This window comes from Branchiostoma lanceolatum, chromosome 12 (assembly GCF_035083965.1).
Source record: "Branchiostoma lanceolatum isolate klBraLanc5 chromosome 12, klBraLanc5.hap2, whole genome shotgun sequence".
Lineage (NCBI taxonomy): Eukaryota > Metazoa > Chordata > Leptocardii > Amphioxiformes > Branchiostomatidae > Branchiostoma > Branchiostoma lanceolatum.
In genome coordinates, this window is record NC_089733.1 from 4,559,080 (window position 1) to 4,586,283 (window position 27,204).

The 27,204-nt window shown below is 42.9% G+C and overlaps 1 protein-coding gene, 1 long non-coding RNA gene and 1 pseudogene across 3 annotated transcripts in view; all 3 read right to left on the reverse strand.

The window, feature by feature from the left end:
- The window catches only part of LOC136445955 (uncharacterized), a 492,269-nt gene that overhangs the window by 55,869 nt on the left and 409,196 nt on the right, over positions 1 to 27,204 (reverse strand). The gene's annotated exons all lie outside the window — the stretch shown is intronic.
- LOC136446352 (uncharacterized) lies at positions 15,695 to 16,259 on the reverse strand (annotated as a pseudogene).
- Positions 18,369 to 19,541, reverse strand: LOC136446353 (uncharacterized). The gene has a single exon (XM_066444696.1). The coding sequence runs from the start codon at positions 19,515 to 19,517 to the stop codon at positions 18,369 to 18,371; it is 1,149 nt and encodes a 382-aa protein (XP_066300793.1). The 5' UTR covers positions 19,518 to 19,541.

The following is a 27,204-nucleotide window of genomic DNA, read 5'->3' on the forward strand; positions in this document are numbered from 1 at the left end:
ACGAAGGCTGAGGGCATATCGTACAAACGCTCAGTTGGCCCAACGCAGCGCCCGCGAGATGATTTCCCCCGCCGAAGCCGGTGAAGAGACGACCGATTCTTGTGACACACCCTGCATGATGTCTTCCTGCTGCCACTCCACGGCCACGCCCACTTCTGACACGGAAGACCGTGACACATTCCCAGGCATTACGCCAGTGTTCGAGATTAGCTCACAAATTCAAGCCCAGGACGAAAATTGCGTTTGGAGTAATGGCACGATTTGCATGATTCACAATGATCGGCCAATTACTGTGAATTTTGACATAAATAGTTCCTTTACCCGACTGCGCCATACCGATGTCAGATACACCTACATTCTGCGCAAACAGCTGGTCAATGATTGCCTTTGCCTGAGTTTCCGGCGCACTGGGAAAACCCAGCTTAAGATCAGTAGCATTGCGCAAACGCGCCATTGCAAAAAAACTTGAGGAAATCAGGGAGCAATATTGAACAACCGCATTCAGACCCAAGGCCTTCTTCTTCCCCTTTTTCACCACCCTCCAGCCGGCCGCAGGTAGACTTTGAGGAGTCGGATATATATATAAATCTTGTCTTTCAAATCAAACATAAATCCTGAATCTCCCAGACACCAGTCTTTCCCTGAAATGAATCCCCCTTTCTTATCCCATTCTAAATCTTCCACAAAATTAAATTCACCACGAAGAACAACATTATTCCTGTTATTTCTACGAGTGATATATTCGGACACGTCATTCCAAAACTTCTTTTTATTAGAGCTCAGCATCGGGGCGTAAATTTTACACAATATGAAAGCCGAATCACCAAAACCATTGGAATTGACTGGGCCTTTGCCCACTGATTCGGTGACCATATTCGTATAGTAACCATATATTACGTCATACGGTCAATCTACAATTAACAAATATGATGGCGTTTTTTCATTCTTCACCATTTTGTTGTAAAATAATCTTTGCTAAAGTAGCTAGTGCTATACTTAATAAATCATAGTATTATCATAAATCATAGTATTATCATAAGCAACAAGAGTTGCCATGTTGGTAAACTGTCAGTTTGTAGCGCTGGACAATATCTTAGAGAGACGACAGATATCACCAGTTGACCGCTTCAATCATTTTATTTTGGAAGAAAGACTCTAAGATGCGATCTGCCCTCTGATGCAAACTCTTGTTGCTGGGCGAACTTCTCAGGGCTGTGGCTGCTGCTGAAAAACATTAACGGTTATGTATATGCGGTACTTAACTGTCAGCCCGTCATTTGAAGTTTAGCATAAATCATTGGAAAGCTTATTCTCCGTGTCAGTGCAATTTACAGTACCTGAAAGATAAACGCCTCTGTCCACTCCAAGAGCATGAGCCGATTTGTGGATCAACCGCACCCTTGTTGCTTCATCCGGCTTCATTCCGTTCAATGAGGCACCATAATGAATGAATACATTTATTGTACACTAAAACTTACTCTTCTTCTTCTCCATTTTGTTGTAAAATGATCGTTGCTAGTGCTATACTTAACAAATCATAATATTATCATTAGCAAGAAGAGTTGCCATGTTGGTAAACTGTCAGTTTGTAGCTATCTAAGAGAGACGACAGATATTACCAGCTGACCGCTTCCATCATTTTATTTTGAAAGAAAATATGATATAACAAGTAAATGAAATACAAGAACTATTCAAGGACCCCATGCCTTCCACCGAATGATGTTATCTTTCACGAATGATGTTTATTTGTTTATCTATTTTACTAAGGGAATACATATCGCCTAAAGGTGTGTTAAATGTGCTCTGGGCTATACAGGCGTAGCCTGATTTCATATTACAAACTGTCACCTCAAAATGGGGGGGGGTGTTGTTCACTGGGATGTAGGAATATCTAGTTATAGATCAGCCATTTCAACTGATTTGGCCTCATACCGGCGTACTTCATCTGGTATTTCGTTCAGTGACCAGTCAACTATTTCCAGATATACTACTGTCCTGAGGTTTCTCCTGTTGTGGTCCTCCATGATGTTACAGCGTAGAAGTTTATCAGGTCATGCACAGCAGTAGATTGCGAAGCCACGGTCCATCATAGCTGTTGAACTCCTCATTCGTGAACGTGATCGGTCCCACCTATCACTCTCGGTCTATCCCACACAAATCAAAAACAAGACGCACACACATATGTTTTTGGCTTTTGTAGTTTATAATTTTTTGTAGTTTTTTGGTGTTAGGAATAGAGTTGGTAGTCAATATAGATGCCATATGCGCGCGCGAGGAAAGGTGTTAGATTTTCTGACTTCTTTTGGTTCCTCCGTGATTGTTCTGACTTATGGCTCTATGTGATTTCGGTCCAAAACCTAAAACGTAATATGTAACGGCGTGCTGCCGAGAAAGATGGGAACATTGTTGCTTCGTTTTGTTCTTTTGTCTATGATTTCGGCCCCAAAACTGCATTTCGCCGAAAATTATAAGATATTAGTAGTTCCGTCTTCATTTTGTTTTACGTTTTGACAACCCGATGTCAGGCATAATGTCTTCTCTTGTTAGAAAGGTAGCACAGGAATCAACGACACTATCAATTGTGGCTAGGCTGAATCCAGTAACTACATTTAACTTGTACATAGTGGATTGCATCTCCTCCATGAAATCCGATCCAAAGGGTTACAACGTTTATACATAAGCACCACCCACTGTCAAGATATCTTGTGGAAGATAATGGCGGTCCGTCTGAGGGGAATACACTGAAATGTAGTGATGATGATGATGATGAAAGATATATGATGTATGGAACATGAATTCAAAAAGTAATAATGAAGAACGGAATATTTGACAGTAGTAATGTGTCCAAAGATTGTCTGTAAAGTGTAATCTAATTCAAACTTGGACCAACGTATTTTATGAGAAGAATTTGAAGTGTCAGTAAATGATGTAATTTTGAATGTGTACATCGATAAGTCGTGTTACTTGTGTTTTATTTTGATGATCTCGAGAGGTTTTTCATAGAGACTTCTGTGAATATGTGAAGTTCCTTGTCAATTCTATTATCCATACTTTATGGAAGTTTCTTTGGTAACATACACTGGATGGGATGAATTTGTCAATATTTACAAGAAAGTCAATTTTAGCAGCTCCTGTGAAGTACTTTTTGAATTATTATGTTGTTGGGAAGGTTATGTTGTTAGTTGTGAGATGTCTTTATATGTATGATTTTAGTTGTGTTAAGGAGATAGTATTTTGAAGACTGACCTATGTTGACTGGTAGGTTGTACATGTCGCCATAAGATGTGGTGGTTGGTCCGATCATCATCATGGGGGTGCACGTGGCCATTAGATTTGCTGATGATAGAGTTGGTGGTACTGGTAGGTGCTGGATCTGATCAGTGTGGTATGGGTGTTGTTGCCCGGTGTAGAGGAGGTACTGTTGTTGGTTGATAGGTTGATAGGTTGGGACGTAGTCAGTGATCTGGAACTGTGTGTTCTGTTGTGTGTGTTGTTGAACTTGTTGGTTGTTGAACAGGAATCCTAGGCCTTGTGGGTTTGTGGTGTGTGGTTGTGTTGTGTAAGCTGTTTGATGAGTGTGATGAGTTATGGAAGTTGTCGCTGTCATCTGTTGGGGAGGGGAAACCAAAGTTGTTACTAATTTTTTAAGTAAATGAATATGGAGGATTGAATGATTGCATATTATTAGGAATAAATTTGAATATTGTCTAGAGCATTGTGAACATACCTGTTGTGGAGTGGAGTTAAAGTTCGTCAAGAGCACGGAACAGTCTTTCACTTTAATTTTTTTCGGTCTTCTTTTGGGTGTGGGGACCTGTAATGGTATGTGAACAGTATATTATAAGCATGGTTTTAAGTTTGAAAGGAAGATGTTAGTGTGTGGAAGCTTTTCTATTTGAGAGGTGTATGTAGTAGTAGTAGTAGTAGTAGTAAATCTTTATTTTTCTTGGAAGGCCGTGTCGGTCAGTACATATACATATATTTACATGTCTGTTCTTCCCAGGGGTCTAAGTGGAGGGGGGGGTGTCACAGGGAAATGTAAAGAAATAAATAACTGAACAAACAATGTACAGTAAAATAAATAATTACTTAATATATTATCATAATCATACAATACATTATCATAATCTTACAAGTCATAATCGTTAGGCCAGTCCCTCGAGCTCTATATCTTGGTTTTAAAAGTCCATAGTCAGATTGCACGCTTCAACTTGGTCAACATAGTACCCACATGTGTGTCCCATCTAAGGCTGCACCAAGTAATTTTTATGGATGACGTCCGCGCGCGCATTGATTTTGGTCTGTACCCAGAAAAAAAACCCCAAGAAATTCCGCTTCCTGTAACTATGACCAAAGAGTTACGACAGTGCCGCAAATCGTAAGATTAAAGTAAAACTCGTCACGCAAAATGCATATAACTCGTCACGCAAAATGCATAAATAAGGAAGTGGCTACTTACTGACAGGATGATCCTGTCATCAGTAGAAAAAATTGGATCATCCTGTCAGCAGTGCATTTTTTCTACTGCTGACAGGATCGTCCTCTCAGTAGTGCAATTTTTCTACTGATCATCCTGTCAGCAGTGCAGATTTTTCCTGCTGACAAGATTTTTCAAATCTAGGCATCTTGTTTTTTTCGGCCCTTCTTGTTTTTTTTTCTCGCTTTAGATTTAGGGTTTCCAAAGGACGTCATCCATAAAAATTACTTGGTGCAGCCTAAGTTCTTTGTCCATTGTGACACCAAAGTACTTATAAGCTGGAATTTTGTGCAGAACTTTCCCATTCAGATGCAAATGTAACTGAGTCGTGCTTAAACGACGCTTATTGGTTCCAATGAGCAAGCTTTGCACTTGCTTGAATTTACAGACAAGCTGTTGGTTACAAAGTCAGACTGCAAAGATATAGTAATTGGGTGGGTAGGTTTGGGTAGTTGACTGTTAACAATGAAAGTTAATGAAGCCAGCGGTTTGGATGGACTGAACTGTCGTCTAATGAGAACAGCTGATTATGTTATTGCTTCATCATTAATCTCCATCTTGAACTTATCGTTATCAATATCAGAATTCCCCACTGACTGGAAAAAGGCGAGGATTGTACCAATCTTCAAGGATAGAGACAGAAGAGAAGCAACTAACTACAGACCCATCAGTATTCTGTCAGTCATTTCCAAGATTCTTGAACGTGCAGTTCACACCTAGGTTTACCAGTTTCTGACTGGACACAACCTTCTTTCCAGTCGACAGTCTGGTTTCCGTCGGAAACATTCAACCCAGTCTGCTTTACACTTATAGTTACCGAGGAATGGTATAATGCAATTAATAGTGGTGACATCACTGGTGTAGTTTTCATAGATCTGTCGAAAGCTTTTGACAGCATAAATCACAGTATCTTATTGCAAAAGCTAGCAGCGAGCCTAAATGGTATAGTTGGACAGCCTGCGAAGTGGTTTCAGTCTTATTTGTCTGATCGATCCCATTGTACATCAGTCAATGGTCACACGTCAGATTTGTGCACAGTACTAGTAAGGTATGTAGTCTCCCAGGACTCCGTACTGGGGCTGCTGTTATTCATCTTATATGTAAACAACATGCCTAGCTGCTTACTTACAATATATGTAAAATTGCCTTATATGCTGATGATACAATTGTTTATACATTGTATCATTCAAGACAAATATTTCCGGGATTGGCTGGAAACTAAACAGGGGCATACTTGTACTACGCTGTAAGAACTGAGTGTAAGGGGTGAATAGAGATTTACAACTCTGTATCTGACATCAGCCAGTTTCTCGGCTGTGTGTCCAAAGAAAAAGTTAAGCTCATCAGCAAAATTCTAGGATGAGGACTCTGTTATTCCATTACTGTTCACCAAGCTAGGTATTTAGAGGACTTTTGGCTTCCAGTCAGCCTTTTAAGCGCTTTCTACATTTCAACGAGACTGTTTTTACTGCCAGCTGTGCTGTTGATCTCATTAGTGTAGTGGTGTCTCTTGGCACGTAGAATGATTTTCTTTGCCATGTTTCGTAGTTTCTTGTATGCATTCCAGTCTTCAGGTGACTGAGTCTTTTCAGTTTGGTGTCTAGCATGGTCCCGGGCATGTAAGGATTGTCTCACTTCGTCAGTAAGCCAAGGTGGACAGCTGCCACCGTTTGCTCTGATTCTGAACTGTTTCATTGAGGCATCCACATCAGGAACACAGTTAAACAATTTCTTCTAAGCGTCCCACTTGTCCTGTACAGAGTCAAAGATGTCTATTATGTGCCAAGGAGTGGTAGCAAGGTCTGTTAAAAAGCTGGACTCATTCATGTTCTTAAAGATTCTTGTTGTGACAATCTGTGGCAATTTTAGATTTGGTACTTTTACAATCCCTGTGGGCATATACCATGTGATGGTCGCTAAGACAACTGTTGTAAACACTATCACCAGTATATTTCCCTGGGTTGGAGGTTAAAAGAACGTCAATCACAGTTGATGATGTTTCAGTGAGTCTTGTAGGGAGTCACTCTCTGGCACCGGTATACATTTATGGTGATACCAGCAATGGCACTGGCTGCACTGTATCATTGCAAGATATTCATTCTTCTTTTTCCAGCAACCCATGGTGAGGTTGACTGCACATAGGTCAACCACTTGGACACCAGGGGGCACGTGTTGCTGAGGGACATGCTGCTGTCATGTGCCCTGCCCTGTACAAAAAAAAGATACAATGATAATGACTTTCAAATATAGACAGTGAGTTGACAATTTTGTATCGACAGCATGACGCGCATTTTCCAGTCCTCGTTATGTGGCTGCCGTAGGTACCTACCAAGCTGCGCGTAGCTTCTCCAAACGGCACCCCTGATGGATATGCTAACTTCTCTGCCACATGTTATGATACGCCTCTCCGCAGACACCCACGAACACAGCCACAGTGTCCGTTTCTGCAGGCTTCTCCAAACGGCACAGTTCTCCTAGTTCTGACAAATTTCTCCTGGCCTTGACCCACCGATTCTTCAAGGTTTTCCACTGATCTAAGCCGATCAACACCAATGTGACAGGTTTCTATCCACAGAACAGACGGAACAGCTGGGTATTGATTGTTTTCCAGAATTCATGTGGTCTTCTTGAGTCTGTGTTTTTTAGTTGTGCTTCCCAATGCTTGTTCTGTGCATCTTAGTCCATGAGAGTGAGTGTTTCTCTCTCTTTCAGGTATGTATTCAGGTTGTGGGAGTCTCTTCTGTGAAATGTTCTAGATAACCTTTATGTTACGAGGTCCATGATGACTTCTCTGATATCATCAGAATAGTTTCCATCCTGGAAGGTGGTCACAACATTGCTCTCCATTAAACTTTGAATTAACTGGAGCTCTGTATTTTCTACTTGCAAGTTTTTCAGCTTTTCGGTTAAAACCGCCACAACTACCTCAAGGTCTGACTGTACCTGCTGCCTTCTTTGTTGTGGCCCATCAGGAACGTGTTTTGGACGTCTTGTCTGTCGTGGTAGATAAAAGCGGAGTACTTGAACAAAATTGTTCCTGGGAAAATATTGTCTTGTTTGCAGAGAATTTGAACAGCTCTTTCGAGCAGGCTCTCCCCTGTGCTTGCAGGTGCTTCAGCTGTTCCTTAATGACGTTCGTCCGCTGCAGTTTGGACTTGCCTGAGCTCGTGCAGGCCCTATGATTATGTCAATAGACTGTGTCTTCTGCAGGACCACGAAATTAAGCAAGTAGCTCTCTCCTCTCTGTCTCAACTTGAACTGCCTTGCGCTTTTGTCTCTCTGTTTCTTCCCCACGCTGTTTCAGTACCTCCTTTTTCACCTCCTTGATGTTATTGTCGCGATCATCATACATCTTCTTGTATTTTCCTCTGGTCTTTCGTGCACTTGTCGGGATGGCTGCATATTTTAAAGGATCATCTTTGGATAGATTGTTCAGTCAGTGAGATGTTTCGTTCATTTTAAACATAGCTTGTCCTTCCAGGGCTATCATGCCAATGGATGGCTTTGTTGTTTGCAGATGGGACATGTACCCAAAATCATCCCCCCCGTCATATTTGTTTTGAGCATGTCCTTCGTTTCCTCTCTATGCTGTTGGTTCGCGTCTTTGTACTTCCTGTGCAACTGATCATGGAACCGCCTCTCGAAAACGACAATAACATTTACCATTGCCACTTCAAGGGCGTGTTTCGTCATGTTGTCTGTGTGGTTGTCTGAGTCTTTGTACAAAGACTGGAACTCTGTGCTGTGTCTCTGTTGGGCTCAATCGGTCCTGTTGTAGTGGACTGAGCAACATTTTTGAACCAGAACAATAGGACAATTCGCAAGTAACTCGCAATTGACAGGCTACTGCTGAAACAACAGTAGGCAAGTTCCCGCCAAAATGAACAAAAGGAATTTGACTATCTTGTTTTCCTTACACTCTGGGACTTTTGAGCTATTACGTCCTCACACTTATCATCATCATTTTACAGATTTCTGTCAACTGTTCTTGACTAACTAGACATGGAAGCAAGACTCCCAGATTAAGACTCCCTCTTTTTCATCAGGCGCTGCTCGATATTCATAAGGTAACCAAGCAGATGTTTTGTTAAGTATCAGTTTCAATGATTGACAAGCTTCATATTACATTACTACGTAGCAAACTACGTGTAATTACTTTCAATTTTATGCAGATAACGAGGGTATTTTGCACCTGCGAGAAACATGAAGAATTCCTTGATGATGTCTTATTTACCTTACCTGTTTGCCAGAAGGCTTCCAGGCCCTTCTGAAACTTGTCAATCTAAAGGCGTTCCAGCTTGGGATCGACCAGGTCTGGTTTGGAGCCAGGCGCACCTCGTCATTTCTAGGGAGCTTTCCACCCCTCATCAGAAGCAAAGTCCTATATGAATTTGGATAATATCAGTGTAAAGTAACATTCATAACAGACAAAATCATACAACGGATTAGTCAATAATGAATATTTTTGCGCGATGCCAATCGTTGACCAAAGGGAATAAAGGGGCACTAGGTGCAGTACATCACAGCACCATCTAGAGAGGGAGTTGAAATATACATTATACAACATTAGAATTATAGAGTGAATTTCATTGGTTACGACACAAAGATCTGGGGAGTAGAGCTTACACATGGAATAAGAAATGAAATACATTGTACTCAAAGACAGGCTGACCATCATGGCCGTTGGTGAACGTAAAGGCATGAGGGCAACCGTGCTGTCCAAGGTCATTGCTGGCGTTGCCCAGAAATGTTTTGATGTCGAGCATGTCGAGCATCACAGTCCCAGGTTTTCACGTTTGGGAAGCTCTTGTTGATGGCGTGGATCAGTTCGTCAACAGTTGTGGCGTCCTTCTTTTCGAGCGTGGCCGCTATCTTTCTGAATTGAGTATGCCCAACAAGGGGTAGCCCACTTGTACCTGTTGTAAGACAACAAGAGAATGCTCAAAACCTTATGATACAGCAGGATCAGAAATTGCAGTTCAATTTTTTTTTTCTTACTTACATCTTACATCATTTATGCAATGTATACTGACCTCTTTGAATATGCCCTTGAGGACGAGGCATCCAAGAAATGCAAAGACAAACTTGTTCTTGCACTCCCTCCTGTCAAAAAACAACAACTGCTATAAGTGTGCTGTTCACACCAACTCTCCACTCTCATTCCAATCCCGTCAATCCTTCTCAGCGGCTTGTACACGCGGCCCCTTGCGACCCTGATGCCTTCGGTCTGTAGTGCTGCCATTGTGAAGTCGGTTCATGACTTGGGGTCCGTAGCTGCAACTTGTCTGGTTCTGTTTAAGTAAAGTTTAAAGTATTTTGACCTTACCACTGTCGTTTGGTATTGAGTCTACCGAAGGTACACATTCCAAGAAACATGTTAAAGTAAATCAATTGAAATGGATACATGAAATAATTTACCTATACAGTTAAAAGTTTATGTCTCATTACACCACTGTCTGTGTGTTGGACTAAATCACTTTCTTAGTTAACAAACCTTCTAACATAGTATATAACAGGATCTGGGAGATAGGCGTCAGGACACTCCTCGTCCTATGTCCCTTTCATGGCGCAGTACGTCTCGAATAGTGTGTCATTAGCCTCTTGTGCTCCCTGGATTACTTCTCCATCGTTGTCCAGCAATAAGATAGAAATCACAAGAGGTTCTTCACCTAGCATGTCTCACGCTACGTTCTTCCCAACTGCGTGGCCGATAGGTTCGGCAGGATTGAAATTTGCAGAACAGTGTCCCTCGTGACCAGAGAAGGGATCTCTTCACCTTGGGCACTTAACAACTCCCATTCTTACACAGTTTGTTCGAAAATCCCCATCCAATCAACGTTTGATCTCTGCGTCCACTTCCACCTCGTCCATCACAGGATTGTGCTGTCTTGTCCACTTCAACTGTGCCTTTTAGATCCACTGATCTTGTTGAAGGCCTTTTTGATAGGGTCGTCAAATCTCTCACCCAAGGAGATGCGTCGACCCTCTTAGTGTGTGTATACATTACCTTCTTTAATGTGTCTCACCATGTCCTCGATGTCTTTTGTTGCCGCCTTCACAGTGTGGCTTCTCGTTCTTTTCACACAGAATGCGGCAACACAAAACCTTCTTCCAGCAGAGGGATGGCAAGTGGCACTTGCTTTGCATGTGCAATTGTCACTTTTGATCCAGACCCCCTTAGCATGGACTTAAGGAGCCTGTACAAATTCCAAATTTGAATGAAAACATATAGGCGGACAAAATTCAAGTGCAACGAACCGAAAACCGATATATAAACACATCTGATAGCCACATAGAAACATATCAGAGCATCTAGCCAACAATACAGTTATGAACATGTTACTGACAGCAATGGTGCTCTACCTTTCCTAACGCAACTGTAATACATGTACCCATCCACAAAACTGGAAATTCTCATCACATTTGTAATTGGATCGAACTAATTGTCCTTACTTCCACAAGGAATAGTCTGCATTGAAAAATTCCTACTTATTTGTTAAAGACTGTTACAAAATCTTGCTTGAACTATTCTGGGCTGGATGCGTATCTCTTGGAGGCATACATTAGTATATGTTTTTGGAAAGTGGGTGATTGGTGGTGTGACGATGGCCAGCATGCTAAGCACATGCTAAGTATCGTCGTTGATGATGTCGACGAAATCCTGCGAATGCCTGTTATAGTAGCGTCGGTGCTACACTATCACCAAAGTTACGAGCAGCCTAAGATGAAGGTGGTAGTTCTCATTGCCATACAGGGCACGAGACAGGGCCCTGTATAAGCAGTTGCCCTCTGCAGCAACGGCAAGCGGCTGGTGGCTTTGTAGAACTATGGGGTCGAGCAACCGCAGAATGGTCTCAAACGTGTCGTCAACAGGGCCTACGTTAGGGTTTGGTAGTCCTGGTGGCAGTGTGATACCGTAAGTTTGCATCAGAAGACGTTCAGACCGAGCAGCATCGCATAGACTCACCAGACTAGAAGGCATTTGAACCTGGAAGAGCCTTGGATAGTTGCATTTAAGAATAAAGTGCACGCGGTTGCTTAAATGGGCAAGACTGGTGTTTTGGCGGGGGTTTTGGGACATGGAAGTTAAGTCAAAATAATGATACTGGCATTATTATCTAATATACATGTACAAATAAATATATTGATAAAGATGTCTTTTTTGGCAAAAATCTACTCTCAAGCCGCAGCCCAAGGACCATGTTATAATCACTAGTCGAATTCACAGATCATTCAACAGACCACAATTCCTGATGTCAGAGACTATGTTCACTGTTGGTTGTCGATCTTTAACCAGTAGTCTGGAGAAAATTATGGAAGACAAAAAAACAATAGTAATATACTCATGACTTGTTTACATAAAATTGAACAAAATCATTATGCCAACTACAAATTGATATAAAGCCAGAGTAACTTAAGTGAAGAGTGGAAATATATATACATAAGAGATATCAGATATCTAAACACTACTCAAGTGCTCTGTTTTTGCAACTTTTGTTATTACGGTGAATAAGTTTTGTTTCGAAAGATTTACGGTGTGATGAAATAGATGATAGCCGGGGCAGACGGATTGATGAGGTGGACCTGTGGGGTTGGAAGGCATGGCTGGAGGCCGGATGGAAAGTAGGGTGGAAGCCCGGGTGGAACGTAGGGTGGAACGTTGGTTGGTAGGCGGGGGGGGGGGGGAGCCAGGATGGAAGGCAGGCAGGGCGAAAAGTACGGTTGGACGGCTGGGACACCACCAAACGTTCCCATCACCACACCCTGATTGGTGTTTGGGGTGTTGATGGGTACGTTTGGTGAGGGTGAAATGAGGATGGTGGGCGGTGGTTTTGGTGCAATAGGTCTGTAGATGGTCGGTGGACGTGGTCAGTACCACTACATTGTATGTAAATTTAACATTTATGGCAAGAATATATATGGCCACAGACAAAATTCGCGGTAAGACTGCAAGTTTAGATAGCAAACAGGATGAATAAATATATGCTTGCAAGTTAATTTCAAACACAGTGCCTTGCGAGACTTACCACTCAGGACAGGTAACCAGTGTGCTGAACAGTGACTGGCCCAGTTCCGGTCTGTAGTGGATAGGTTCAGCAATACACTGTCACAGAGTCTAGCTACCCTGGCCAGCAGATCCCTTTCGTTGTCGATGGTCACTTTGCAAGTCACACTACAGGTGGAAAACTTGCAACTTCCCATGGCTGAAAAAACAGGACCCTGTCTTTTCTGGCTGTTGGCGGTCTTCACATGGTGCCATCTGAACTTAAAGTAAAATGCCTTGTGCGCTTCCTTTAGTCCTCGGCACACCTCATTTGACCAGTGCCGACCAACGAAATTTCGCTTCTTCTGCGTTTTTCTAAAGTCTTATCCACAGATGTCTATCAAAGACGAACTGGCTTGAACTTGGGATTTCGCAAGTCCAGAATGTTGACGGACTTTTCCTTTCGTCCTCCCCACCAGGACCGCTCGCTGGCACAAATGGCTCATTTTGGCTAAAGGCGTCTTTTTCCCCTCCGTTCTCAAACTTATTTTATGACTTCAGAGGACTGACAATTATCACTGACACACGTGCAGATACTGCACAGCTTGTGCCACTTGCTTTACCCCATCCTTGGCCTCATCTACTTTGGTCACCCCCAGGCTGGACGGGTTGATGAGCAGGTAGTGGAAGCTCACGCTCCTGATGCTGCGTGCTGTGCAGGAGACAAACTCCTGGACAAGGTAGGGCTGCGCCACATCAGTGTTTATCTCATAAACGAATGGAAACCACTCCATGTGTCACACCCTTGCCAAGATGTCTGCCTCCTGCAAAAGGTCCAGGATGGTGGCGTCTGTCCTTGTGGTCAGCTGATTCACAGCAGCCAGGCCGTGACCATCTACAAAAGTGCCAAAATTAACATGAGCCACTGAAAGCACAATAGTGAACTTGAAACATGGAAAAAGACAAACACTGAAGAACAATAAAACCTCCAGTCTAATTGATGACTTGTAAAATGACATAGTCAAAGAGTTGAGTATTTATTGGAGTGTTTTTCTGTATTATCCTGTCATGGAGAATGTGTTTCTTTTACCATAATTTGTAGAAGTCCAGTAATATAGTTGTGTCTTGAAATGCATTTCTAAAACCTTCTCTAGTCATTATGTACATGAAATCATTCAGTTCGTTAAACACTTAGCACTGCGGTCTGTGCAATTCGCGCTTATATTTACGTCTCACATTGGCCATTCATAAGTGCCAATGTTTATAATAAAATCCATCTGTTTCTTGTTTTTGAATCGTCATGCGGCGGTTTTATCACTCGCAGGACTAGACTAAGTTAGTGTACAGACCGTGCCTCTACTCTAAATGTATTCACATTTTGCTGAAAACAGTAACAGGCACGAATAATGTTACCTGTATGGTGACCCCTTTAACAGTGCAGTCTTGTGAGCCTACTCTGACAGTGCAGTGGCAGTGGGGAATTCCTTAAAATGTTGAAGAGATTCATCATTAGTCGTGATTAGATAAACATATTACACGTGTGATTACAAAACGAAAGAGATAATTAGTACATGACGACACAGTCAAAAGACCCATGATTATGACACAAAAGAAGTGCTTGGCGCCTACCCATACACGTGAGTGGATTATTGTATGTGCTATACATTGGCGGGGAAAGACTAACATAAGCCAGGCCAACCAAGGACAGTATAGTTGTATCTATACTTTTACTTATATACCTATCGATTGCCAAAACATTTTCGATCGAAACATATGTATAAAGACATTTGAATAAAGAAGAAATTGTTCTGGATCGGAATGCCACAGCGTTCTACGCTAAATTCCCAAGCTTCCAGACGCAATATGAGAAATTCAAGCATGATCTTTACCATTCATTTTGAATTGAGAGAATTAAACGTAGAAAGAAAGAGGCCAATTACTCTCTACGCACCGATAACGCTCTACCTTGAAGTTGAATTATGAATGACTGATTACGTTCGGGAGAAATTTCCGAAAGATAGCGTATATTCAAGGCCTGTTTAATCAGGACAAAAAAACACAAAATGAGAGTATGGTCTTTTGCAAACATTTTCAAACTATTTCATCAGAAGTATTGGATGCATTGAATATTGGAATATGAAAGCCCATGCACTTACAATCTGCCAAGGTCTTGAGAATGACTCGACAGAAGCACTCACTCCCCAGAACTTTGGATACGCCGTTCGGTTCGCAGAGCCGGTCACGTTCGATCTTTGGCAGCTTGGGCCGCGGATGCTTCTGCATTGCCCGCGTCTTCTCCTGGGCAGCCGTCTTCTCCCGGTGAAGGCTGTCGAGCTTGGCCTTCGCCGCCTGCCGGAGGCGGTCCACTTCGGTCTTGTGATCGCTGATCGCAGCGGCAAGCAACTTCTTCTCGCGATCGGCGACCGCGGCCACCCCACCCAGGCGCCGACTATTGCTCCTGTTCTCCCTTTTCCTCTCGGTCTTATCGTCGTACGGCATGTCGGATACGGTGATGATGATGATATGAGATGGATCGTTAGGGCGTTCGAAGATGGCCCGCAAGAAGTCTATCAATTTATATTAAAAAAACGGCATATTACTAAGATTTCTGTCTTCATAAATTCTTAATGCCTAGATCTACCTGCGCCCTTATGTGATGGCTAATCTAGCTTGAGGTAGCCCTCATCATCAGCCTTGACAAAGTGGGTCTGATGAAAAGAAAAGATGATCAGTACCTACTGATTTAAGTGTATCAGAATACCTTGCTTAACGCATTTATGGAAATACACCATAGAATGTACTATGATGCATTTACCAATACCTTTCCATACAATTGAAATAAAATATGGTTCAAACATAAATTTGGAGCTTCATATACAAATTGGCAACACCAACATAGCAGAACATTGTGCTGGAATGTAAAGCTGTCATATACAGTTATTAAGTCTATTACATACCACTTGCTACTTTTTGGTAGCTATCTTGCCCTCTGCAACCAGAGATGCCACAGTTGCAGCCTCTGCCACGCAGGACACCTCAGCAAGTGCCTCCTCCATGTCATCACTGAAAATGAAGGTATGCGATGCTCATTATAAAGGGTATTATACATGTAAGTCAGACTTTTTTTCTCGAGAAGTATCTGATTACAAAATTTTTGGTTTGTTTCAATCACAGAGACATCCAGGGAAGATGTGTACTTCATCTGTTGAAGATGGGTGGGTCCGCGTATGCGGTTAGGAGGTCAGCTGGACTGATGTTGAAGGTATTTGATGTTGAAGGTATTGCATCTTCTCCACAGAGACTGAAACGCCTTCTCCATTGCAGAAATCAGTTATGAAGTCATGTAATTTTCTAGAGGGATGGAGTAGTCCACAGATAATGGATTTCTTGGCCAGTATTTCAAGGTAGGGGAATGAATTGTTCAGCAGAGCCTCGAGTGACGTGGGGCCGGACGTTTCTGAGCAGTTCTTCCATGTCTGGTGGAGTTAGTCCATCGCTGAGGAAATCTTGTAAAAGCTGGCGGCCACGTGCTGTTTTCACAAACACCCTTTCTTGGAAACTACTGCCAATGGCTCTGGATTCCTTCTCATTTCCACTTTGCTCCATCAATGATGGCATCAACTCACGTCTAAAGCTTAGTGCAGTTCCATCGCAAATCACAACGTTTTGTGACGTGCCACAAACAGGACACATAAATCCATCATCATTTCGAATGTCTAGCACTTGAACAAAGGAGTGCCACGCCAATCGGAACTTGCTGTACGTTGGTTGGTACTTCGCGATACCAGCATCTGCCATATGTTTTGTTAGCCCAGTATGGAGAAAAATGTTACATGTAATCAATCCCTCAGGAGGTCGTGGGGTACCAAGAATGACCCCATGTTGAGGATGACCTCGGCTCGTCCATCAAATGGCAGGATATGGGCACAACTGTCACATGTCTTGTCATACACTGTTGCACCTTTTAGAGTTTCTGGACATTTTTCCAGGTCCTGGAACTGTCTCAGCACAGTACCAAGGGATCCAGGCACGATTGTCTGTAGGTCATCAAGCTCAGATAGACTAAGGCCCTGAATGACATATCTTTGCAGTACTTCTCGCTCTCTTGCTTCCTTGATAATACACTGTCTTGGTGACTAGGGTTGGCATGACTTGTGGTAGAATTGCAGAATATCAAGACATTGCAAGTAGCATAGCCAAGAAGCAATCTGAACTAGACGACAAGACTATTTAACGAAAACATGGAACTGAATTCTGGAAAAAGACCAAAAACCTGTTGCCTACAATCGGCTGGAATAGCTTTTGTCCACAGTCATCCACTTTAAGATGCATCAAGGCATAGCAGCAAAACTTCTTCCCTTCAGCATATTCTTTTTTGGTTTCCATACATAGTAACTTAGCTGTCGCATAGATGTGGTCTTTTGCCCCAATCATTCCTCTCCCTCCACTAAATACTTAAAAAATATTTCTGTGCTGTTTTGCTCGTGTCTTCGGCAATGTTTTGCACTTTGTGTGCAGCACTAGAGAAGGCGTGGATCTTCTTTCTGGAAAAAAAGTTCCCAGCTCAGCCTACTTCTTATAATATAAATGCCAGGCGAGACCAATGCGAGGAATGCTAGGCGACATGTCAGCTGACAATACGAGAAACTGTACCTCTCCCTGAGACAACATGCGGCCAACACCTTTCAACCCTTAATCTTATACTTAAGTCATATCCGTACTAGGTAATGCCGTGAGTCAAGCCGTACTCATCAGTTCACTGAAATAAAATGCGCTCACACTTTCCTTTCCCCTTTCTTTGGATCCCCTTAAAGTGTTTCTTGGGGTCCACACCGAGAATCTACAAGAGCTTAATCACATCGGCAAACTCAGCCTCTAAAGGCTCAAAGAACGTAATCACTACACTTCTCTGTCTGCAGAAGTTGCAAAGCTTGGAAAGGACGGGAGGCATAATTCTTTGGGGAGACCATCAGCCCCGGATACGTGCTATTTTCCATCTGCAAAAGAGCCTCCCGAAATTCCTCCCTTTTCAACGTGAAATCTTAAAACTCTGCTTGCTCAGGGGGCAGAATCCTACAGATGTGGGAGAAAAGCTTATTTGACACAACATCAATCGGCTCCGCAGATAAGATTTTTTCATGAAAAGTTTTATATACATTTAAAATATCTTTCTGGTCAGTTAAAAGCACACCATTCAAATCCCGAACACCATCAATTATTTTCTGTTTCCCCCCTTTTCTCTCTGTGTGCAAGAAAAATCATTTCTCACCCACATTCAAGCTTTTAACACGGGATCGGACAAAAGCCTCTTGATTTATTCTTCGTTGGTGGTCAGCGATTTTTTCCGTTAACTGGGACAGGTCGTTCCCTGGTAACAACCATAACCATAAACCAATGTAGATACTCCCTGCTGTCCTCTGCCAGGACTTTGAAAGCTGAATTGACCTCTAGACCACATAAACTAATTAAGAGCCATGGGGAGTCCAGCCATGTCTACAGCCAGAAAACAAAGGCCTTGCATCACCACACAAAACAAAGATATTTGCATATTACTGACCGTTTTAGTTTGAAAACTGGTATGGAGTTGTTTTCCACTAGTTTTAAAAAAACGTGGTCAAACCATGTAAAATGACCCAGAAAGTTACAGCAAGGCTAAATATTGCATACAGTAATTTCCTCAAGTTTGATTTTGACGTCAAAGATCAACTGATACAAATTTAAAGCATTGACCAGATTTTCCATAATCACCTTTGTCAGTTTGGTGATGTCCTCTGCCCTACACATCTCATCTTGTGTGACATATACAATTGTCTGTTTCACATCCGAACGTTGCATCCCTTTAAGCACTACTTCATTAAAAATCATCATTTTGTTTTGACGAGCTATTGAGTCAAACTTTATCAAGTTTTATGTGAGGGGTGTACCAGTGATGGAGACGTGGGCTGCATCCTCATTAAGCCTCTTTGACGCCTTGTTTTTTTCTTCCAACTTGGCATCCATCCCTTCTCCGATGGACCTGTTTCCATTGGTCACAGATTCTGTCTTCTCCATGAAGACTCTCAAGTCTTCTGGACACATGGCTCTGTCCATGGAGTCGAGCATGTCGATCATCTGGTATTTGGGATGGTTCCTACCACTGAAAAGAAGGGAGAACACTTCCACACCAGCCTGGACATACTGGGTGTTGTTCCTTCTTGTTCCTACGTGGAAATTCTTAATGGCCAAACCATACAGATGAACCTGTTCTTGTAGGAATGTTACGTTGGTGTTTCTGAACTTGGGACACCAGCAGTACAGGAAATCATCTGCTGACAATGACTGCTGCTCTCCTGTCCTCAGCTTTTCTCTTACATATGGAACAAGCAGCTCATCTGTTACACCCTTGATGGCTATCTGTAAGAGCTGCATGCTTTTGTGGTGGTCAGCACAGCTTTTGGCGACCCGCTGAGCACCCTCAGACTTGAAGCCCATCTCCTCTGCCAGGGCTGCGAACCAGACATCCCAGTTCAAGTCGACAAATGCTTTGAGAGCATTCATCGCCAGATGGAGCTTGCCCACACGTAACACGACCCAATCAAACTCCCTAACTTCAGGGATGGCCTCACCTACATGTTCCTCCTTCACGTGGCTTTGGAATACCTCGAGGGATGCAAAGGGCACCTTGCAACGATTACAGTACAGTGTGTCCTTTATTACATTTCTTGTTATTCCTAACGGCAGACCGTCCATAGCCACGACGAGCCACTTTCTGGAGCCAGGACTGTTGTCATTGTATCGGAAAATGTTTGATATCTTGCCGACATGGCGGAGGACTTTCCTCATTGCAGTGGCCGAGTTGGGGTTGACAAAGACAGGGTCTGACATTGTGATTGGAGGTGGAGTATGTGGATGGTTTGAAGGAATGTCTGCATGCTCTTCAGAGGAAATGACTGTAATGTCCTTTCTTGCCGAGGTGGACAAGTTTCCTGACTTCGGCACGGTGCACCTCGCCGGTTTTCTGTGATGCCTTGTGGCTTGCTTCCAATCTACCTGCAACACTTTCATCTTCCTGAGCATCCTTGATGTAGTGACCCCATGACGCTGGAGGCAAGACGGTGAGAGAGCTCAGGGTTCAAATTGAATTAAAACTTTGAAAACCCTTTTTGGTGGGAATTTTGGTGAAGTTTGGCATTTTGATGGTGGGTGGTATAGTGAAGGGTTTTTAGTAAATGTTTTTGCAAAAAAATGGAATTTTGTCCATATTTGGTGTTAATAGTGGACACTTTTTTGAGCCCACCCCACTGGGCTGCTGGGTTGGTATCGACCTGAAACCGGGGGTCAAAGTTCGACTTTATTTACAAAACAGGCTGTAGCTTTTGAATCGCCGTATAGAAATTAGCGATACGGCCTATGGGTACATTTTAAGAACCAGACTACAACATGAAGGGGAGTTTTTGTGACCAGAAATATCAAAAGGTGAGATATGATGCCGTATTTTTGGCTCTTAATGCATAGGTTTCAATACAGAGAGGGAATGGGCTCGACCCCCCAACACTCCAGTCCTTGGCAAATTGAAGGAGGATCTGGATGTTATCTGAATCATTAGCCTCATCCAGGTTCAGGACTTCAAGGGGCGTGAAAGTTGACTTCTCCACTCGTTTCGCCTGCGGGTGAGCACTGTCATGTAGATTCTCAAAAGCCTTGAAGTTCGACCCCAACAGTTTTGCTACTCTCTGGGCTAGGCGACTTTAGATGGCTTCTATGTCGTCGTCATTTGGCAAGATGTGTGATTCATCCAGATCCTGACGCAAGCCCTGCATGAACATAACATGTCCTGTTGTAAGAAATCTATGATATAACAACCTACATAGTAACATGATACAGCAACTTACTTAGTAACATGGTACAACAACCTACTTAGTAACATGAATTTGAAAACCATATGTGTGTGTTCTATGTGTTCCTACCTGAGTGTCATCTCCCACATCATCGGGGGGGAAGGTGTGTAGCCGGTACAACGATCCTTGTCATCCAATTTAGCATCTCTGCATGATGTCCTGGAAAAGTTTTGAATACTTATATTAATCAACAAGGAATCAAATCTAACTTTCCAAATATCACCGGAGTAAATATTACATAAATATGATATGACTGATTTCACAGATTCCTTCTACCGATCATACAGATGAAGTCATGTCAAACACCTGATTTCATATTCTATCGCAATTTTAATTAAAAATCAATTAACTTTTAAACTATACTGTAATACATGTTGTATTACAGTATAGTTTGTTTCATGACAAATTAGATAACAGAAAATAAGAATAAATGTACCTTTTCTCACATGGCGTACTCTTTTCATGATATTAATGTTATCATAAGCCCAGACCTCAGTGACTTCTGTTGGCTTCTGTTCCTCTATCCTTTCCGCTGCGAATTTCTCAATGACTTTATATGCAGATGAGAAGCTTGCACATCCATGCGTGTGGTTAAGCATTAGGAGCAGGTTCAGTGAGATGTTTTTTTGGAGGGCGGAGGGGCACACCTGAATTCTTGCATGTGCAATCGATGAAAGCAACATGGCTGCCGTGTGCCCGTCATCGTCTTGAAACGGACTACTCATAAGGGATGAGATGAGATGGTAGAGGCGTGGCGCGTTGTCGGGTTTGGAATAAGTAATACGGGAGTCTCTGGCCGTTCTTGGTAGTGTAAAAAGGAAAGTATGTCCTACCTTGCGTCCGTGAGTCTGCAGAATGATGGACACGGTATTATCGAAACGGAACCTAACTAGCGTGCACGCCCTAAACTTACGAAGATAAGTACAACAACAACTTGTTCGAATTTGCCCCATTACTCAACTGGAACTGGGAACTCTAACATCCGGGGCCTGGGCCAGGGTCTCGACCCCTGACCCCAACAATAACCTGGTTACAGTAGCATATTTGGTGATGGTGTACATTGACATATCCGATGGATCCTGTATGCACTCAATATGCTTCTGCTGGGCCTCCTAGACCTTGTCGATGGCTTCTATGCCCTTGAAGAGATGGACCTGATTGTCGTCCATTCCCGCCGGACCCTTGAGCGTGTTGATGATGAACTCCACCCTGGCAAAAATCCCTTGGGCACCAACTGTCACCCTGCGAACGTTGTGTTTTAATTGTTCTTTGGTGATGTGAGACACCATCATGTCTTTGTCTGTGGGACTAGCATACCGGGTCGGCTCACCTGACCTAATGGCAGCGATCAGTTTGCCCACTCGGGGCTGCACTCGGGGCAGACTTGCATAGCGCGTACTTGGGGTGGTGGTCAGTGCGGACAGCTGCATCAAACCGATGCATCCAGTGAAATGCATCCAGGCGAGTAAGCATGCCGTCCTCCACCCACTCACTAAACAATGCTGGATATAGACAGCGAGTCTTCGCAGCCAGTAGGTGTCTTTATATACCTTTCAACAAGTCGACGGATGAATTTCCGGCGATGGTGACTTGGTTTCCGACTTGGGTCGTCCTTTTGTTCTCGGCTGAGGTCGTCACCTTTTTTTTGGGGTTTCCAAAGTTGCATCGACCTTCATTTTCAAATCAGGGAAGATCTTTTCTGACCACCACATGAACGATGATCTCTGGATGGAAGTGAATGGAAAGTACGCATGTTTCTTGGGGTTTTCCGTCTGTTGTCTCATTGTGGTGACTAAGACATCCGCATCCTGTCTCCATTCTACTGATTGTCCGTCTTGCCTTCCGTATTGCTCATTGTAGCATATCTTGCAGATTTCAACCCAGATTGGAACCCTGTCGGTGGTGGTCACGAACTTCATATCACAGGGGCTCGTCAAAATCCACATGTTTGCATTGCGTCCTCGGCCTCCTCGTCACATCCCGCTGCAGCACTCTGTGCAAGCGGTGTGGCTCACGGAACTCAGATTCTCATTGATTGTGTGTGTTTTCTCTTCTATAAGATAAAATAACATTGCCTTCTATCCCCCCCTCATTTTCAATGTTTATGGCTATCAGATCTCAAATCTTCCTAGCCTTTCTGCGAGGTGTATTTTTGTCTTTCCATCTTACCTGTATATACATGATGATATAAAACATGATGTAAAGAAAAACGAGATGATATACACTCTCTTGTGCTTCCTTTAATAGCCACCTAGCCATCTGCATGCACATTTTATCATTTACGCAAATGATGAATAGTGATTACCATACAGTTCGGCAAATGATGCACAGAATTCATCTAGTCTCCCCCTGTCAAGGTCAGTTCAGTCTCTGTGATTTCATCGCTGACCAGTGTCGTGATGGCGCTAACAAACAGAGACCAGTGGGCTGTATATGTCGCCGGCAAAACGCCGTGCACAACTTGCCGTGAGCTAGACTGGTTCAGCTTAGTTAAATGGGTTTTTGCTGTCCAAGATGTTTTTTCAAGGCGGACTTATTTGTATTACCAGCAAGGCCACAAAGGTTGTAATTCTAGAAGAAATGCTGACTTTGTCTCTGGTTTGGCCTCGCACGATTCAATTTTTTAAAAAATTTACACGCTTGAATGTCCACTTTTTAACGTCGAATTTAAAAAAAAAATACTTATTTGTTTCACCACAAGTGGTACTATCACTTACCACCAGCAAGTGATAGTACTCAAAACTATCACTTGCTGAGTACAAAGTGTCACGTGCAGTTACAGCTGTGTACCAGTACACTGTACCGATATCACCTACATGTATACATCTATCGAACATGATGTAAAGAAAAACTCGGCAATGTCAAGAAAACTATCACTTGCTGAGTACAAAGTGCCACGTGCAGTTACAGCTGTGTACCAGTACACTGTACCGATATCACCTACATGTATACATCTATCGAACATTATGTAAAGAAAAACTCGGCAATGTCAAGAAAACTATCACTTGCTGAGTACAAAGTGCCACGTGCAGTTACAGCTGTGTACCAGTACACTCTACCGATATCACCTGAACGTGAACAACAAAAATACATAACTGTAAGTCTAACCCCCGGACACCCCTAGGAAGCTTGTAACACCCCCCCCCCATCAAGATCCTGGCTACGGGCATGATGTTCACATGTCAAGAAAACTATCACTTGCTGAGTTCAAAGTGTCAGGTGCAGTTAAGCTGTGTACCAGTAGTACACTACCGATATCACCTACATGTATACATCTATCGAACATTATGTAAAGAAAAACGGGCGTGATGTTCACATGTCAAGAAAACTATCACTTTCCTTGCTGAGTACAACGTGTCACGTACAGTTACAGCTGTGTACCAATACACTCTACCGATATCACCTGAACGTGAACAACAAAAATACATCACTGTAAGTCTAACCCCCGGACACCCCTAGGAAGCTTGTAACCCCCCCCCCCCCCCCCCCCCCCCATCAAGATCCTGGCTACGGGCTGTGTACCAGTAGTACACTGTACCGATATCACCTACATGTATACATCTATCGAACATTATGTAAAGAAAAACGGGCGTGATGTTCACATGTCAAGAAAACTATCAGTTGTTGAGTACAAAGTGTCACATGCAGTTCGAGCTGTGTGCCAGTAGAAGAAAAACGAGTTGACAAACACTCTCTTCTTGTGCTTCCACATACACATTTATTACCACTGCCAAAACCCAACCCACCGGCAATGGCCTCCTCCATTGTCGTCCTGAATTCCTCCTGGAGGAGGGTTGCCATATGCTCTCGCTGGCTTTTTGATGGTTACAGAGCAGGTGTTTGTGACTGGCAGGCACTTGCAACCTGCTGGACATTCGCAGAATTGAGTGAGAAGCTGTTATTTTATTTTTAAGTTTGCCCTATACCTGGTCAGAGACATTCCTGATAGAGCTTTCATGATCATATGAGTTATGTACGTTTTTTTTGTACGATGCATTTTAGATTCATCTCACCTTCTCTATGATATCAAATGTAAAATTTGACACGGCCTTGAACTCTTCACGTGGTCTTCCGGTTTGTGGGTCTTTCTCGTTGGCTTGTGACTTAAGATACTGAGTCTCCACGAAATGAACTCTCTCCACATTATTTCTCTTACCGTAATATTCAGGAAAGGATGTGTGTATAACTTTGTTTAGCTTTAGAAGCTTCATAAGCCTGATATCTCGCATCTGATATAGTTAACTTGCCGGTGTTTCTGCCGGGCCGTTATTGACGATACGAAAGATGTTGCTGGCAATGGCCCTGGGTGCTTCCGCTGTGGCCTCCTCCAGAGCATCACTCAGTGTAGTGTCGGTTTACGCTGTTTGGTGCTGAATAGAATCATCAAATGGTTTTTATTGTCAACAAAACACTCGCAGCCAAAGGCTGAATACTGTATAAGTGGGGGTTGGTGGACTCATATTTATGTAGTTATTGTAAAGATGACGAAGAGACGGCTATACATTTATTATGGGATTGTAGAATAGTCACACATTTCTGGCGACAACTAGAAGATTGGTTTCTCCATCATACTGGATACCCTTACAACTTAGTCGTTTTAATGTCATTTTTGGAGATCTAGATGAGAGGTGTCCAGCCCTGTCAAACATGGTCATTTTCTTAGGAAAACACTTTTATCTTTAAAAATCGTCAGTCGTCTTTAAAACTAGAATCTTTTATCTCTTACCTTTCCTACTTTTACAAATTAGAAAGCATCATTTCTAGAAGAATAGGCAAAACTGAAAAAAAAGTGGGGAAATGGGGAAAGTTAATTGGACATATATAGTATATATATGCGTATATATAAATTGATTAAATATGTATAATAATGCAATAATATTATATAAGAAGATGTGAAAAGAAGATGTGAAAGGAATGGTAATTGGGGTCTATTCACTTATTTTCAATTAGTTTTATTTATCGGTTTTTGTTTCCATTCATGTCTGTTAACTACCTTATTTCCGTGCCATGTATGTCTTGTGTATTATTTTTTTGTTTGTTTATAAACCAATAAAAAATGAATGTTTAAAAAAAAAAAACAATTGTCGCCTGGAGAGTCCAGAATCTAAATGCCACCGTCTGTACAAGGCCCCATCATGTGATTCTAGTAAGTCCCAGTTCCGGTACAATTCCAGTGTATGTCTACAAGCATTTCCTAACGCCGACTTCTCTGGGCGGTCTATCCCAGCTAGTTTATCTTCTAGTACTGGGTCTATGACAGGGTCACTCAACTGCGCTGCACTGATTTCCGCTATCCGGACACTTTCTATCCAAGACTCTTGCGCTGGTAAAGGTGGTCCTTACGGTTCCACCCTAGCACTACCTATGCACAGACCACAAGGTCAGCCCATCTGCATTACTGTGCCTTACGCCCGCACGATGAATTATTGTAAAGTCATAGGGTGCTAACTTCATTAGCCATCTAGCACACTGTTGAGTGGGATTCTTCATCTTTTGCAGGAACTGCAGAGCTGAATGGTCTGTCCTAAGGGTGAATTTGGGTCCAAACAAATAGCATTCATGCCGTGTGATCATCTCTACTGCTGCCAACATTTCTTTCCTATGGGCACAGTAGTTTTGTTCTTCCTTTCTATGGGATCTTCCGTAAGACAAAATTACCCTTTCCCTTCCATCCTGTACTTGGCTCAGGACACCTCCTATACCTGTGTCAGATGCATCAGAATCAACAATAAACGGCAACTGAAGTCTGGATAGGCTAGCACTGGAGACGTAATTAGCATGTTCTTAATCCCCTCAAAGGCCTGGTCACAGTCACTGTCCCAACTAGACTTAACCCCTTTCCGGGTGAGTTGTGTCAGCGGTCTAGTTTTCTCTGCAAAGCCCTTGCAGAATTTGAGGTAGTAATTTGCGAGGCCGAGGAATTTCTGTACTTCCTTTACACTTCGCGGGACCGGCCAGTCTCTGACAGCTGAAACTTCTGCGTGGTCAGTTCGAATCCCATCACCTGAGATAATGTGACCCCATACTGTCTAGCGCCCTTCAGGAACATCCGTTCTCTTGAGCTGCTATATTGTGTCCTTCCAGAAGTTCACAACAAAGTGATAAAGACGAAATGATTTATCTGCAGTTATCGGTAAACCGACTCGATCGCTAAAAATCACAACTTCGCTACGCCTGCTCGTATCAATCTCTACCGACTGGGAAGTACATACATGTCTTTTGTGGTTGGAATTAGGGATCTGTGAGGTCAAAGGAAGGAAGGTTTAGGATGAACAGTGTTTCTTCCTCAAACGCGTGCACCAAGTTACCTTTTAGTAGTAGTCCTTTATGTCTAGCACCAGCCTGACTTTGTTATAAATCCCTTTGGATGACATTGACTTCTTAGGGCAGTTGGGACACCGGAGGTCAAAGGCATACATCCTCCTTGGCATCCAAAGCAACATGCGCCTCAGGAAAAATGTCTCTAGTCTTGTTTGGCCAGTGGTGGAGGTGACTTGTGGTGGATCGTACCAGTGTTGGAGATTTCTTGCTATTTCATGTTTTTTTTACGAGTACTGTTTTGCCCAACCACTGCATGTCTTCTTCCCGCATATTTCGTTTCCAACCTTGAGGCAAACGGTAACTTGTAATCAGTAGGCCGCCTCCCTTGATGAAATGCTGGACGAAGCTCTGGTCCAATTAGATGGTGGCTGCTGGCCTCTGCAGACCAGTGACCGCTAGCCTGTGCTGTGGACGGGTTACTGCTAGTCTTTACGGACGTTTTACATATACTGTAGAAAGGTACATTGGTAAAGGTAAAGATAGTTTTGCTTAATTATGGGGGAGGGGGGAGTCAAGGGTTTTTAAAACTAGGCAAATCTACTTCT